This window comes from Heptranchias perlo, chromosome 11 (assembly GCF_035084215.1).
Source record: "Heptranchias perlo isolate sHepPer1 chromosome 11, sHepPer1.hap1, whole genome shotgun sequence".
NCBI classification, from domain to species: domain Eukaryota; kingdom Metazoa; phylum Chordata; class Chondrichthyes; order Hexanchiformes; family Hexanchidae; genus Heptranchias; species Heptranchias perlo.
Genome location: NC_090335.1, coordinates 63,990,230 through 64,003,253, shown reverse-complemented (window position 1 = coordinate 64,003,253; position 13,024 = coordinate 63,990,230). Strand labels below are relative to the sequence as shown.

The following is a 13,024-nucleotide window of genomic DNA, read 5'->3' as shown; positions in this document are numbered from 1 at the left end:
GTCTGCTTCACCAAGGTTGTCTTGCCACCAAACTTGTAGAGCAACCTGAAGCACTCTGTACTGGATGGCAAAGCTTGAGGCGGTAGGAAGGAGAGAGGACATGTATAAAGAAATGTAATTCTCATAATGCTAAGCTCCTATCTTCAGAGATTTTATGTTGGAATTATGAAAATTCTACAAAGGTACCAATTTCTTTTTTTATTTTGACAGTGTTCCAGGTGATTGGTATGTATGACTACATTGCACAGAATGATGATGAACTTGCCTTTACCAAAGGACAGATAATTGGTGTTCTAAACAAGGATGATCCGGATTGGTGGAAAGGGGAGCTCAATGGCGTCATGGGTCTCTTCCCATCTAATTACGTGAAGCTAACAACAGACATGGACCCAAGCCAGCAATGTAAGTGACTTTTAAAAGGTTTGTCTAGTCAGTATGAAAACATGCAGCATTGCTGTGGTTCTGCTATGCTGCTGCATTTAATAGTCTCTTTGAAGACCTTCTGTTAAGCAATTCTTTTCAGTTCCCATCCCTTTTTTTATAGCATGTACGTTTTTATCATTTGCATCACGCTGTACATGCCCGACTCATTTCCTAGCTTGAATTTGCACATGTTTTGTTTGCTTATGTGTTGTGTTTTCCTCCTTTTTCTAGGATCATATGTTGCCCATCCCCCACTCAGGCTTGAAAGTCCTCAAAGAGACCCACTATCCCATATCACTGCCAGAGGGATGATGGGAGATGCAGCCTTGATCATGTGACTTCTGCATGATCATCAACTGCCTACTGACTAGAAGAACACTGCAGAGCAGTTTTACCTCATTTTACTTTAGTTGCGTATAGTCCTAGATATTTTTAGTTTAAGTCTATTAAATTTTAAAAGGATAGTGGGTCCTTTTGTGGCTTTTGCTGCCCCCAGTTTATTTCTGCACCTGTGGAAAACACCACTGTACTAGTTTTTAAAATCAACCCTTTAAAATTAAGACAAACCAATGTTTCCATTTTTAAATATTAATTTAAAATGCCTGCATGCTTTTGTCTTGCAAAATGACCCACTATCAAGGAATGCTGCATGTGGTATTAACTCTTCAGTATGTCCTCCTTCAAAAGCTTTTTTAATTCAGCGTCCGTTTATATTGAACCAACATGTCACTATGTCCAGTATTAAAAATGATGCAAGTGGTAGCAATTCTGTGAAAGGTGGAGGTGCTTTTTGAAGGGGTTATTGATGCGCCTAATTCAGTGTTTTTGTGATAATTGTCAATGAATTCTCAGTATATTATGGTTCAGATTAGCCCATTTCAAATAAAATGGCACATCTACTGTACTATGATTTATAAGAAATGGCATAAAACACCTTTTTAGTGCAACAAAAACAAATGTATTTTGTGTCGTACCCCCTTCACTTAAGTTTGCTTCTGCATTTTCATTACTGTGGAAAATGGTCATTTGAACAAACAATTCTTGACAAGAAAGAATGTATAGAAATACTATCCTACAATTAACTACGGTGTTTACAAATTGTAATCTTTTAGTGCATTGTATTTATACAAATTAACAAACAATGGAGTTTTTAACTTAGAAATGAGACATAAAATTCAATAAATTCATTGGCTCATTTACATGTCACCATCAGGTGCTGTAAGTATGAGGTAAAATTCATGCTAGAATGCTTATGTTCAGTTTAAAAATGGTTTAGTAATATTTTCAGGTTTTTTTATTCTCTGCAACATCACTGTTTCCTAATACAAGCAGTATAAGTAGTGTTTGCTTCTCATGAGGCATTTGGGTAGTGCACAAAACAACTGAGGCTCAAATTTGGTTTCATTTGTTTGTGGAAGTATTTCATTGTTATAAATATAAAGTATATATAAATATATATGGTATGACCAGTATTAAGAGCTGGTTGATACATGCATCCTTGAACTACATGTACAGGTAAAAAATTAAAAGCTCCATTTTAAAATTGACTGTAATGTGTGTCCTTGTTTCTTTATCACATATAAAGAATGTCAGTACTGTGTGGTATAGCTCTTGAACCATCAAAATAATTTTCATGACTATTCACTCTAATCCTTTTTAGTACTGTGAAAACTTGTGCATATCAAACTTTTGTCCAAGATTGAATATTTTGCTTTTACTTTTCAACTCACTCAAATTTTCAGACAGGCAGGTTTTTTTTATGCAGAGAAACAAATTATTCTTGGCTGTAAAGGAAATTGAATACTCAACAAAACCTTGCCTCTCCCAATTTCTTGTAATTAGGTGAATCACCTTTTGTTAAATGCAGAAATCTCACTGCACATTAAGTGCATTGCAATTGCTCCTTATTCACATGCACGTTTTAGAGTGCAATACAAGAGCTTTTTATTAGTTTCTAAAATTGTAATTGTACCATCTACATTTCAGAGTAAAATATGGAATGAATCACATTTCATACTCGCTGTTAAATCGAGATTAAGATTTTCAGTAGGATCGTGATCACCTGAAAGAGTGTATCAAATTTGAGCATATAGTGGTCCAAATTTTTTCACTATGATCTTGGAGATTTTCAAATGGCTACTACAATTTTATTTTTAGGTGTCGGCTTCAAGGAAAGGATGAGAGCTGAAAGTAAATGTAGTTGGGGTGTGTTACATTTTGGGGTTTTCACTTTTTTGAAAAAACTAGATATTTTTGGCTTGCATGTTTCAGCTATCTTGTACATAAGCCCTATTTTCCCATGTCTCAGTGTTTTTACTTCTCCAAATATCTACCTAAATTTGTAGTGCCTTCAGAATGAACAGAACCCTCTTCTGCTTACCGTTACTGATTTTATTTCATGCTTTCATGTGATCCTCCTTGTGTTTGGAAGGTGACAAGATAACATTACATTAGACTTTGACTTGGGCTTTAACAGCCAGGAAAATGTATTAAACAGTAAAATAATATGTAAATAGCAGCAATAGTGTACCATATTTTTGAAGTAGTTAAGCTTAGCTAGTTTATTGTGTTGTATAAGATAAATAGTTCACAACTGTGCAAAACTATAATATGTCATTCTTGTATGGTATGCTTTTTCTTTTCTCACTGTTTAAAGAAGCTATCTGTTTTGACCATCTCTCTTCAAAGGCTGCAGGCGCTCACTGATTTGAACAAGACAAATTGATCAATACCTTCAAAAAAGGGATATATAGACCATTTGAATAACTTAATTCCAAAAAGGCGGCCAAACAAACACTTTTGAACAAATCGCACAAAATATTTGTATTTGAATTGAATGCTTTGACCCAACACTCTGACATCAGCCACAGAAAATGAACTCAAATCTGTAACAGTTGTATTAAATTTAGCTGGGTTGTTATTTCAGATTTGAAGCTAGTTTTTAACCCCTTGTATACACTGACAATTGCAGAAGTGAATGCCATGCTTTCTTAGTCAGAAATGCTTTATTTTTGTCACAAGGTGCACAATGGCTATTTTACTTTTTAAAAAAAAATTATTATATGGACTGAGTACTTGACATTTCATTTTGACTTTGGTTTTCTTAATTTCGGGCTAACCTCAATCATGAGTTAAGCTTATCCTCTGACTTTCCAAGTCATTCACATACCACTGGGAATAAATCTTGGTCACCATTGGAGACAAATGGAAGAGTTTGTCTAACTTCTTTCTTTCTTGTCGTTTTTGTTCACTGGTGGAATGTATCCCGTCTAAATCAAAGGGCAATATCAAACCCAGATGTTTCTTTCCTTGTAATGTATGGTCTTTTAAAATCCAACCTTAGAATCAACTAATCACTACGTCCTTGTTTTCTCTTCTCTTTCCAACCTCGGTGTCCTACACTAAGCTTTACTCTTTCACCTTGGTTCTTAATAATAGAATGCAAGATGTTAAAGGAAACATCTCAAATTACCATTAGAAAACTATAACCAAGGATCAATAGTGTTTCAGATTTATTGCTTGTATCCTATATTTTATCTCTAAATTATCCTGAATTATGCATCTATTTCAGTTTTTTAGTGAATTCTAATGAGCAATATGCTGTTTTTGAAAGATACAAATTGCTTTCTGAAAATTGACTGTTTATACTTCCATTAACTTCATTGAAGTCTGTCTTGTAGAACTAAATTACAAATTCATTTGTACAATTTTAATGGTTTCTTGTTTTGAAGCCTGAATTTATGGAAACTCAACTTGAGTTTTTTTCAATATAAACTTAATACTGCTTATCATTTTCCTTCCTCTGTTCTTCACCCTCCACAAAACGCCAACTCCCACTGTGCCCTTTCCTACTTATCAGCTGAGGTTGCATGCAAAAGACTTGCTCGTAGACCTGTGCCCATGTTGTTCTGGAACCATCTGCTAAATGGTGCACTTGAGACACCGCAGATGGTTTGCCTGTTATCTTTATGGAGTCCTACCCAGCTTTCATCTGATGGATTGGCTGAAATTAGGAAGTTGTATGGAGAATGTGGCTTAAACCCACCCTGTATGCACATCTTGTAATTTGAGATGGTGTGCAACCTGCCAATGGTGATGGCACAATATGTAACCAGCCAGTGGAAGTTGTGTAAAGGTGGCTTGGGATAACCTTGTAATCCACATACATACCAGGAAAGAGGGAGAGAAGAGTGGAATTATTTTCAGCATAAAGCAATCCATTTACATTGTGCTTTGGCATTTTATTATAGGTGTCATTGGAGCAGCACATAGTTTTCTGTCGATCAGAACCTCTTCCATTTCCCCTTTTAGTTTTAAGCTGCATTGTGTTGGTTATTTGAGAACACAAACTCAACAGGGACAGATTTAAAACCAAAAACCATGTAACTGTGGTTCTGTAAAATACTTTGGCTTGGAATTAATTTCCCTCAACATATATTACTCTTTCAGTACTTTCTTACCAGACAAGTAAGTGTAGCCAAAAACAAAAATTTATGGCATCATATTTACAGTTAAAGGTGCTATACAAATCAATTACCAGACATTCTGCAATAAGGCATGAGTAAAAATTAAGGTGGTGCACTATTAAGACATTGAGCAAGATTAGCCATCCTTTGGATTGAATATATATGTAGGACTTAATAACTTCACCCATAAGTAACAGACAAAATTGAAATTGTGTGGGCTGGAATCTCAGTTCTGGTCCAAAATTTACAACAGGGATTTAAAATCCTCATCGTCTTCTCCCAAGTCCCATCCCAAAATATACTACACCAAGCAACTTCTCCGGTTTAAATCTTCTTCATTCTCTGAATTTACCGCCCTCCTGTTCTTTGGGAAACCTCTTCCTTCATATTTCTCCTACGCACACTCATGGCTACTAGGCGCTCCAGTTGTCACAATATCTCTGCAACTGTTGATTTGCTCAACCACTCCCTCACCTCTACTTTGGTCTTGTCTGTAGATTATGCAGGTGTGCGCTAAAAGTGTAACAAATATCAAAGAATTGTTTTTACGCAATGTATCATGAAATACATTTAGTGTCACCAACATCTCTGGATAAAATGGATTTCTTAACTCCATTATCACCACTTGAACAGTCTGAACCACCTCATCTTGAAGTGAAATGATTCTTTCATTGCAGTACCTGGCACAAAAAGGAATAGCTGTTGAGATTTCTAGGAACTTCTTGTGATATACCAGGTCACTTGGTGAATGAAAAATCTGTGACTTCCTCAAAAGATGGAACGACCAGGTCATATAACACCTATGTAGTGGTCCTTGAAGTAAGTGCTCTGTCCTACTTTTCTCATCTTCCGTGGTGGCCTGTTTTCTGAGAGAGCGCATTAATTCCCCATCCAAAAGACAGACAGCGACTGACTTTGGTACTATCTGCACCAAGTTATAGTTAGTGGCCTGATACAATGCCTTCAGTACTGGGAAAAGCTGACTATGATGTTACTCAATGCTACAAAGGTTGCAAGCTTTCCTTGGTTACAAATATTAAACTCTCGCATGGTATTTACATCTGGTCACTGTAGCAAACACATGGCAAAGATGGTTGGAAAAGCTGATAGTCAGAATTCTCAAGTAAGTTCATGCATACTCCATCGTTGGAAATTTAAGTGTTATACAAAACCTGATTCCAGCCAATGGTAGAGTATTGTCGTGTTGCACAGAAAATTCTTCATCTTCGCCTGGACTCATTACTATTAGAAGCCCTTGAATCTTGGACTAAATGAGGATGACCATGCCTGGTAGGATGCAGCCTTCACACGAATGAAGCAGAACCATATTAGTTGTAATATGCTGCCACTGCACTTCATCAATCTTTATTGATGCAGGAGCCATGCATCTGAATATCAGTGGTGAATGTTCATGGCCTATTCTACATGTGGCACTCTCCCCAAAGCAATTGTTACCTGGAATATTTCCCTTTTGTATGTAGTGTCAAATATGATTTGATGTCAGAACTGCTGCAGCTTATGTTAGGTAAGAGCAAGGTCAGTTGTTTATTGTATCTTCAATCATTTATTTAATGAAATTCCCAACTTGCTCACCTACCCAATTGTGGTCTGGATGCTCTGGTTGGCAAAATAAGGAGGCGATTGGGCTGTAGTGTAAGAAAGCTGGGTTTTCGTAGCCTCAGAAATATATGTTGAGGAACCAGACGAATCGTTAATTCCCTCTTTAACTCCTTACTAAGGAATTGCCTGAAGTTTTACCAGCCAGCGTAGGTCCAGGGATGAATATTGCCAGACTCTGCTCCCGAACTGTCTAACATTTAATGCAGTTTGGATCAAAACAAATTTAGTTTGCTAACCCTCGATTAGGTTACCTTTTAAGCTGCTGAGTGAGTAAATTATCTCTTGCCTCGGCAAGGAAGAAGCCAGACCACAAGTCATGAACTAAACATTATTTAGTGGATACAAATCACAACTCAGTTAAAGTTGGGTACACGAATGCTTAATAGACATGCGTAGGTGTAATCAGAGTTATTCAGTAGTGGAGCAGCAAAGCATTAATGGACAGAGTTACTTAAAACAAATAGCAGAGGTTACGCAGGCATTTCAGTGTATCACTGTAAATTAGCACTAACAGGTGCTGAGCATTTAACTACAGCAGCAACCAGAGTCTGAGGTTATAAACTGGTGAGATTACTTGAAGAATTCCTTAGATAGCTGATAAGTTAACAGCTTTGAATAGCCTGCCTATTAAATAGCTCAAATCTACATGAGATTAACGATGCTTAGAGCTCACTTTTACGAGCAGCCTTCCTTCAATGAGACGTCAGCATTAGCTACTGGAGTGATAACAAACCCCCTTTTGTCAGTGGGGTTATCTGTCCCAATTGGACTTTTGGCTCCAACTGCGCTCTCCTTACGCATGAGCGATGCTACTTGACCTGCCTTTGTTTTCACCTCTCTGATTTCGAGCACTTATAAAATTAAGTGACACTTTGCCTGCAATTGGCTGGTACAGCCTGACAAGCGAACTCGATATTTTACTTGTCTTAATACGCCGCACCTGTAGGTAAAGGTTCTTACAGAACAAAGAGAACCCAAGTGAGCTAACAACCGGCTAGTCTTACGAAGACAAAGAGAGATGGCATGTTCTCCCTAGAAAAAAGATTATCACAGATTGCCTTTTGCTGCTGTTACTACTAGACTACCGCTTGTCTTGACACTGACCAGCCTGAGGGGTGCACAACCTATTTTTACATCTTTAATTTTAAATTATTCATGACCAGTTAGGATGTCATTGGTGCCAGAAGGTTTTGACCCCCTTCTGCCAATCAAACCTGATAAAATTGGAATCCTATGGCTGTCATTGAGTCGCTGCATCATGGCTTTTCCTCCAGCAAGGCCAACTTTGTGTCCACAATTTTTGCGACCTCCCCTCTACTGATCTTGCATTTCTCAATTTTTTTCACACAAATAGAAGAGTGATCTCTTCATGTTCCATTAGGTGTTACCTAAGCGGTTTGGGTTAGGGATAATCATGTTAGTAAGGGATGCCTGTAGTATAAACACAAATCTTTCTGGTGCAGTTAACCTAGAGGTTTTATAGCTTTATTTTGTTTATGGACTGTAGCTTAGAAGATTTTATGGCCAAAAAACCTGGGTGTTGGGTTTGAACTAGCTTGAGAACTTGTGTTGGTTAAAAGCCTTTATCAAGCACTCAGTTCTATAGCTGAACTCCTTTTTACCTGGTCAGCTTTCAAGCTAAAACTCCATTTTAAGCACATTTTAGGTCATTTCCCCATAGAACCTTGCAGGCACCCTTCGACAATTTGTGGGGCACTGTTCCTACGGTAGCTTTATTGGAGTTTATATAATTTCATTTGTGATATTTGTAGATAATTCTCTAATTGAATTTGCCTAATTATAAACAAACCCCCTCATTTGTATTTTTTAATGTATGAATATGTGTGCTACAAGGAAGGCAAGTGTAAGATACTATTTAGAAAATGAGAAGAAGTCATGTAGAAAAGTAAAATGTGCTGTTTAAGCAGTTTTGTCAAGTGTTACTTAGCACCCATTGATTTTAATTTAACAAGCTACTTATTTTGATGTGTATATATCAATAATAACAATAATTTGCATTTATGTTGCATCTTTAAGCTGGAAAATGTCCCAAGATGCTTTAGAGGGGAAACTTGTATAACAGGAACAGACATGTTGGGAAAGGTGACTGAAAGCTGAGTTTTAAGAAGGCTTTTAATGGCAGTGGGAGCAGAGAGGTAGATGAGTTAAGGGAGGGGGGTTCCAGAGAGCTGGGCTGAGGTTGAATGGGCTGCAAAGAATTTTGGGGCAAAGGGAGGAGGGATACAAAAGTCAGAGGATCGAAGGATTTGGCAAAAGATGTAAGGCTAGAGAAGGATGCAAAAGCAACATGGGTTGAGGCAATGGCGAGATTTGAAGATGAAGACAAGGAGTCTAAATTCATTGCATTTGGGGACAGGGAGCCAGTGTAGATAAGTAAGGATGGAGGTGATGGGCAAGCGCATGAGAGGCCATAGGCAGCTGAATTTTGGTTGAATTTTATGGAGAGGGGAAGTTTGGAGGCTTGCAAGGACATCACAGAAATTAAGTTTATAGATGCCAAAACTGCGGGCAAGGATTGGGCAGCAGTAGGGATAAGGTAGGGACAGAAGTGAGTGATGCTGTGGAACTGAAAATAAGTAGTCTTGGTGATGTGATGTCCACTGTGTTGAACAGGACCCTAAGATTTTGCATGGCTTACTTCAGCCTGAGTGAGTGACTAGGGAGGAGGATGGAATCAGTGGCAAGAGACGAGAGGGTTGAAAACAATGGCTTCGGTTTTCCCTATGTTCAGTTGCAGAAAATTTTGATTCGCCCATAACAATTAGGCAGTTTGACAGCACAGAAGTAATTAAGAGAAGTGGTGGAGAGGTCGTGCTAGGCGTTGTCAGCATATGTATGGAAACTGACCGCATGCCTGTGGTTGATGTCACCGAGGGGTAGTATGGAGATGAGGAAGAGGAGGGTGAACTTCAGTGGTGACTGGGCAGGGTAGAATGAGAAGCCATTGCTGGAGATGTGCTAGCTGTGTTTGTACAATTAGGAGTGAGCTTTCAAGAGTATCATGTTCAAAATAAATACATCTCCTCATGTTTAAATGGGTTGGAATTCTGAGACACTCATGCTGATCATAAATCCGATTATTTTCTTAATGTTCGCAGCTCCGTTAAAGAGCCTGGCACCAAAAAGCTTTTCCTATGCTAGCTTTGCTGAAAATCTGTACAAAAGAACCTTATTGAAAAAATGAGCACAACTACACTTTGGGTGGGTGGGTGGGTGGGTGGGGGGCGGGGGGCGGGGGGGGGGTGGGAAGGTGAAGGGATTTAGCCTTTTGTTTCTGATTGCCAATCACTTTAATGAAATGCAACAAATGACACTGAAATCAATGCCAATATACATTTTTTTAAACTAGATTGTTCCACAACAGTGTTTCTTATCAGCTCTCGATGACATAGACATTGCATTGAGAAAATATGGATTTTTTTTTAAAGTACTGTAGTTTCTTTTTAAATTTGTATAATACATATATATATATTTTGATTGTAGTGCTCATAGTACTAGAACATAATTCATTACATAACTTCAGGGATTCATGTAGATGTTAGTAAATGGGGGTGACTTTGGATCAAGTTGACTCCCAAGAATCCTAGCAGTAGAAGATTGGAAACGAATCAGTCCTCTGTGGCAGATCCGATACCTGAACCACACGGGTTCCCTGTAATCCAGGCCATTGCTGATGATTGACCACTTTGTCTGGCTCATTAATGGGATCTGGAGGACCTGTCATGGGGGTCTGAGTTTCTGCCCATTCTGCTCTGGATAACCCTGCAAGTCAATGCCCTAATGTGTAGAGTGATCCTGGCTGGACAAGCAGTGTCTAAAGGTGTTTTGTGTTGATAATCTATGCGGTTTGGAGATTCTTAAGCATGGTGGTAGGTATTTGTGCATGTCACAACCAGCTCACCAAGTAAATGTGAATTTGTCTGAAACAATAGAAAAGAATATAAAATGAAGACATCAACCTAATTTACTCGGATGTCACAGTTTGTTCTCTCTGATTGTATCCATAAAATTTTATCTGAATAGTACGCTGCCTAACTTTTTATCCAGTCTGATCGGTTGGCTATAATATTAGTATTGGGTGGCAGCTCAAGTGTCTGAGCTGTGTATGAAACCATGAATGTTACGTGATGTATATTATTTAGTCTTCCCCTCTTCTGTGTAGGGTGTGCTGACTTACATTTATTGGACATGCTAAGTCCTTCTGAGCGGAAACGACAGGGCTATATACACGAGCTCATTGTGACAGAAGAAAACTATGTGAGTGATCTGCAGCTCGTCACTGAGGTAAGATAAAGTTATCTAGTGATCACATTCCATAGAATTACATAGAATGTACAGCACAAAAACAGGCCATTCGGTCCAACAGGTCCATGCCGGTGTTTATGTTCCACACGAGCCTCCTCGCTCCCTACTTCATCTAACCCTATCAGCATTTTGTTCTATTCCTTTCTCCCACGTGTTTATCTTGCTTTCCCGTAAATGCATCTGTGCTCGTTGCTTCAACTCCTCTTTGTGGTAGCGAGTTCCACATTCTAACCACTCTCTGGGTAAAGATGATTCTCCTGAATTCCCTATTGGATTTATTAGTGACTATCTTATATTTGTGGCCCCTAGTTCTGGTATCCCCCACAAGTGGAAACATCTCTATGTCTACCCTATTGAACCCTTTCATAATTTTGAAGATCTCGATCAGGTCACCCCTCAGTCTTTTCTAGACAAAAGAGCCCCAGCATGTTCAATCTTTCCTGTTGGGTATAACCTCTCAGTTCTGGTATCATCCTAGTAAATCCTTTTTTGCACCTTCTCCAGTGCCTCTATATTCTTTTTATAATATGGAGACCAGAACTGTTCGCAGTACTCCAAGTGTGACCTGATCAAGGTTCTTTACACGTTTAACATAACTTCTCTGCTTTTCAATTCTATCCCTCCAGAAATGGACCCCAGTGCTTTGCTTGCTTTTTTTTATGGCCTTATTAACTAGTGTCGCTACTTTTAGTGATTTTGCATCTGTACCCCCAGATTGCTCTGCTCTTCTAATCCCATTTGGACTCTTATTTTCCAAGGAGTATGTGGCCTTCTTATTCTTTGTACCAAAATGTACCACCTGACTTATCTATATTGAAATTCATTTGCCAATTACACGCCCATTCTGCAACTTCATTAATGTCTTCCTGTATTTTGTTGCAGTCCTCCTCAGTATTAACTATACCCCCCAATTTGGTGTTGTCCGCAAATTTTGAAATTGTACTTCCGATTCCTGAGTCCAAATCGTTTATGTAAAAGATGAATAACAGTGGTCCCAGCACCGATCCTTGTGGAACACCACTTCCTACCTTTTTGCCAGTCTGAGTAACTACCTTTAACCCCCTAATCTCTGAATTCTGTTTTGTAGCCAGCTTGCTACCCATTCTGCTATATGTCCCCTGACTCATGTCTACAATATGGTACCTTATTGAAGGCCTTTTGAAAATCCAAGTATCTTACATCTACTGCATTACCCTTGTCTGCCCTTTCTGTTACTGTCGACCCTTTCTGTTACATGATGGAGCACACAATTTTCAGGCTGTGCTGATAGCTCAGTAGGTAAATGTATGTCCCAGTTTTAATCCCCAGTTTAACGTGTTTACTGATCTTACTTGGGGCAACTGTAGAAGCAGTACAGTTTGGTTCAGTGTCCCATGAGTACAAGGGAGGGGGAAGGAATCAGCCAGGTGTCCTGCTCATGATCACTGCAGAATAGTGCATTTGTTTGGATGTCAGGTGAGGACAGTTTTTTATAATTTGTTCTTGAGGGTGTGGTGCAATGCGGGCAAAGCTGCATTTATTTACCTTCCCTAGTTGCCCTAAAAAGGGGGTGGTGGGCCTTCATCGTAGCAATTATTTTTACAACTGAATGGCTAGTTTGGATAATGAGGCATTAAGGGTCAGCCTTGTAGAACGGGGCTGGAGTCACATGTAGATCTGACCAGGTAGGGGTGGCAGCTTTCTTTCCCTGCAGAACATTAGTGAACCAGTTGAGTTTCTGTGACAGTCCAGCAGTTTTCATGGTTATTTTGTCTGGCGCCAGGCCACAAATTACCAGATTTATTAAATTCAATGTCAGATTTGCATTCGGGACCTCTGGGTCGCTAGTTCAGTATTACAGTATCATACTCATTATTGTGCACAGTTGTCTTAGTTTGCATGAAAAAGGACTACTGAGATCAGAGGACTGGTGGCATCTGTGGAATTGTGTTCTAGCGTGAATCACTGCCTTCAGGGGAAGAATGATCAAAATATTGGGGGGGGGAACGAGATAATTTTGAACACAAGAATTCATTTTTTTAAATAATCAAGTTACTGTGAAATGTCATATTTTTGATTTTTTTATTTTGCTCATAAATTATTTTGGAAATTACTGATTTACTAGAATGATTCCAGGGATGAGGGACTTTAGATATATGGATAGACTGGAGAAGCTGGGGTTGTTCTCCTTGGAACAGAGAAGGTTGCGA

General features: G+C 38.7%; 1 protein-coding gene across 2 annotated transcripts in view; it reads left to right on the top strand.

The window, feature by feature from the left end:
* Nucleotides 1-13,024, top strand: part of itsn1 (intersectin 1 (SH3 domain protein)) — a 186,724-nt gene that overhangs the window by 147,575 nt on the left and 26,125 nt on the right. The window contains exons 30-31 of one of the 2 annotated variants that reach the window (XM_067993251.1): nucleotides 211-402; nucleotides 10,693-10,814. In XM_067993251.1, the coding sequence (XP_067849352.1) occupies nucleotides 211-402; nucleotides 10,693-10,814 (314 nt within the window). Of the gene's footprint in view, nucleotides 1-210; nucleotides 403-654; nucleotides 1,971-10,692; nucleotides 10,815-13,024 lie in introns of those variants that run through there. The other variant, XM_067993250.1, reaches the window with a different exon arrangement.